Consider the following 1498-nt stretch of genomic DNA (forward strand, 5'->3'; position numbering starts at 1 on the left):
TCACAGGCCAATGCTGAATCCACTAAGCCACACCAGCCAGGGAGATTCTTGATCCCTAACCTAGCTGTCTGGAGCATAGGAGCCAGAGGTCCTACATTCTCAAAAAGCTCCCCCACCAAGATGTTTTTATGCACATCATGGACTCTCACTCTGAAAAATATGAAGTGCATTCTTAAAATGGCATCAGATATTAAATTATGAGTCAAATCCTTCCTTACTGATTGGTGGGGGACAAGAAAAATAGTAAAAGTCAATTGAGATTCTGAGTCTGGTAGGACAAGAAAGGTAATACAAACAAAAAAAATTGGAGTGGATGAGAAACATTGATTTTTAAACTGCTTTATTAATTTCACATCATGGAAAGAATATTTTCTCTGAAAACTGAAATTACTCTGTTGGACAGTTTTACACTGAGACAAAACTATTTGATTAGAAACTAGTAAGAAGAAACACTAAATGGTTTACAGAAAAGTAAATCACGAACTACTAGGTTTTAGAACAGAGGCCACATTACTAACCTCAGGGAAAACCCTAGGATTCAAGGTATAAGGCAAAAGTTATAATGGTTATCAGGCTCAGGAGTTTGGAAGCGCCTAGCATGTCTCATTTGCTGCTCCCTAGTCCTTCTCCCGATTTCCACCTGTTGCATTGCAATTTTTTCTACATGATCTCTTACTTCATTGTGATCAACATGCTTGTTTGATGTAGCCCATCGAAAATTGGGGACAAGTCTCCTAACCCACTCTAGCCTGACATTTCCTCCAGGTTTCTGTACTTCACCCCCTTCCAAATGGCGTGGTTCCTCCCCATTCTGTGCAGGGGCTTGGTCCCCTACTTCATTTTTCTGTTCAGCGTTTTCCACGTTGAGGATTTTTACTGCTTGTTCCTCTTTGGACGCCATTGCTCCTGGGAGACAAGAAATGAGAAGGGACTTTTATTGGTGGACTGATCAGCACCGAGGACAGAGGCCCTACTACGCACCTCTCCTGATCCAGACCTCTGGATCTCAAAGGATTTTTAAAATTGAGTTTTTCCCACCTGAGAGGTCCCCTACGCCCTCTAGCGGGCCACGAGTCCCAGCCCCCCCCTTTAGATCCCCTCCCCTACCTTGACCCAAACCCACCATTTTACATGAGATCCAAGCCCAGGCTTCTGTGCGCACCAAAATGGAGGACAGGGTGGGGGTTGGGGTAAGCGCTTGGGGTCCCAGGCTCTCCACTCGTCCTTACTTACCCCCGCTCCCCACCCCACTCACGCCTGTCTTGCCGCGAGTGCGCCACTGCAACACTTCACACTTGGACCTGCAGACCTGCAGGAGTCTGGGTAGGGGCCGCAGGGGCCGCAGGGGCCGCAGAGGCCGCTGCAGCTGAGCGCTCGGCGCGCCCCCCCAACCCCCGGCTCTGACCCCTCACACGCCCCCGCGCTGACCACCATTTTCCACACTGAGATAGGTGGGGGAGGGGCGGCCGGCCGAGAGACAGGGGCTTCTGAAGGGGGG

The 1498-nt window shown here is 49.2% G+C and overlaps 1 protein-coding gene across 1 annotated transcript; it reads right to left on the bottom strand.

The window, feature by feature from the left end:
* Positions 1–538: 538 nt before the first annotated feature.
* BEX4 (brain expressed X-linked 4) lies at positions 539–901 on the bottom strand. Its single transcript, XM_090265162.1, has one exon. It carries the CDS (start codon positions 899–901, stop codon positions 539–541), a length of 363 nt encoding a protein of 120 aa, XP_090121288.1.
* Positions 902–1498: the final 597 nt, after the last annotated feature.

The sequence above is a fragment of the Furipterus horrens genome, unplaced genomic scaffold (genome assembly GCF_987537825.1).
Source record: "Furipterus horrens unplaced genomic scaffold, mFurHor1.1.pri manual_scaffold_17, whole genome shotgun sequence".
NCBI classification, from domain to species: domain Eukaryota; kingdom Metazoa; phylum Chordata; class Mammalia; order Chiroptera; family Furipteridae; genus Furipterus; species Furipterus horrens.

Bases quoted from the DNA above. Each gene is read 5' to 3' on its own strand.
- BEX4 (XM_090265162.1), bottom strand. From the start codon at position 901: ATGGCGTCCAAAGAGGAACAAGCAGTAAAAATCCTCAACGTGGAAAAC.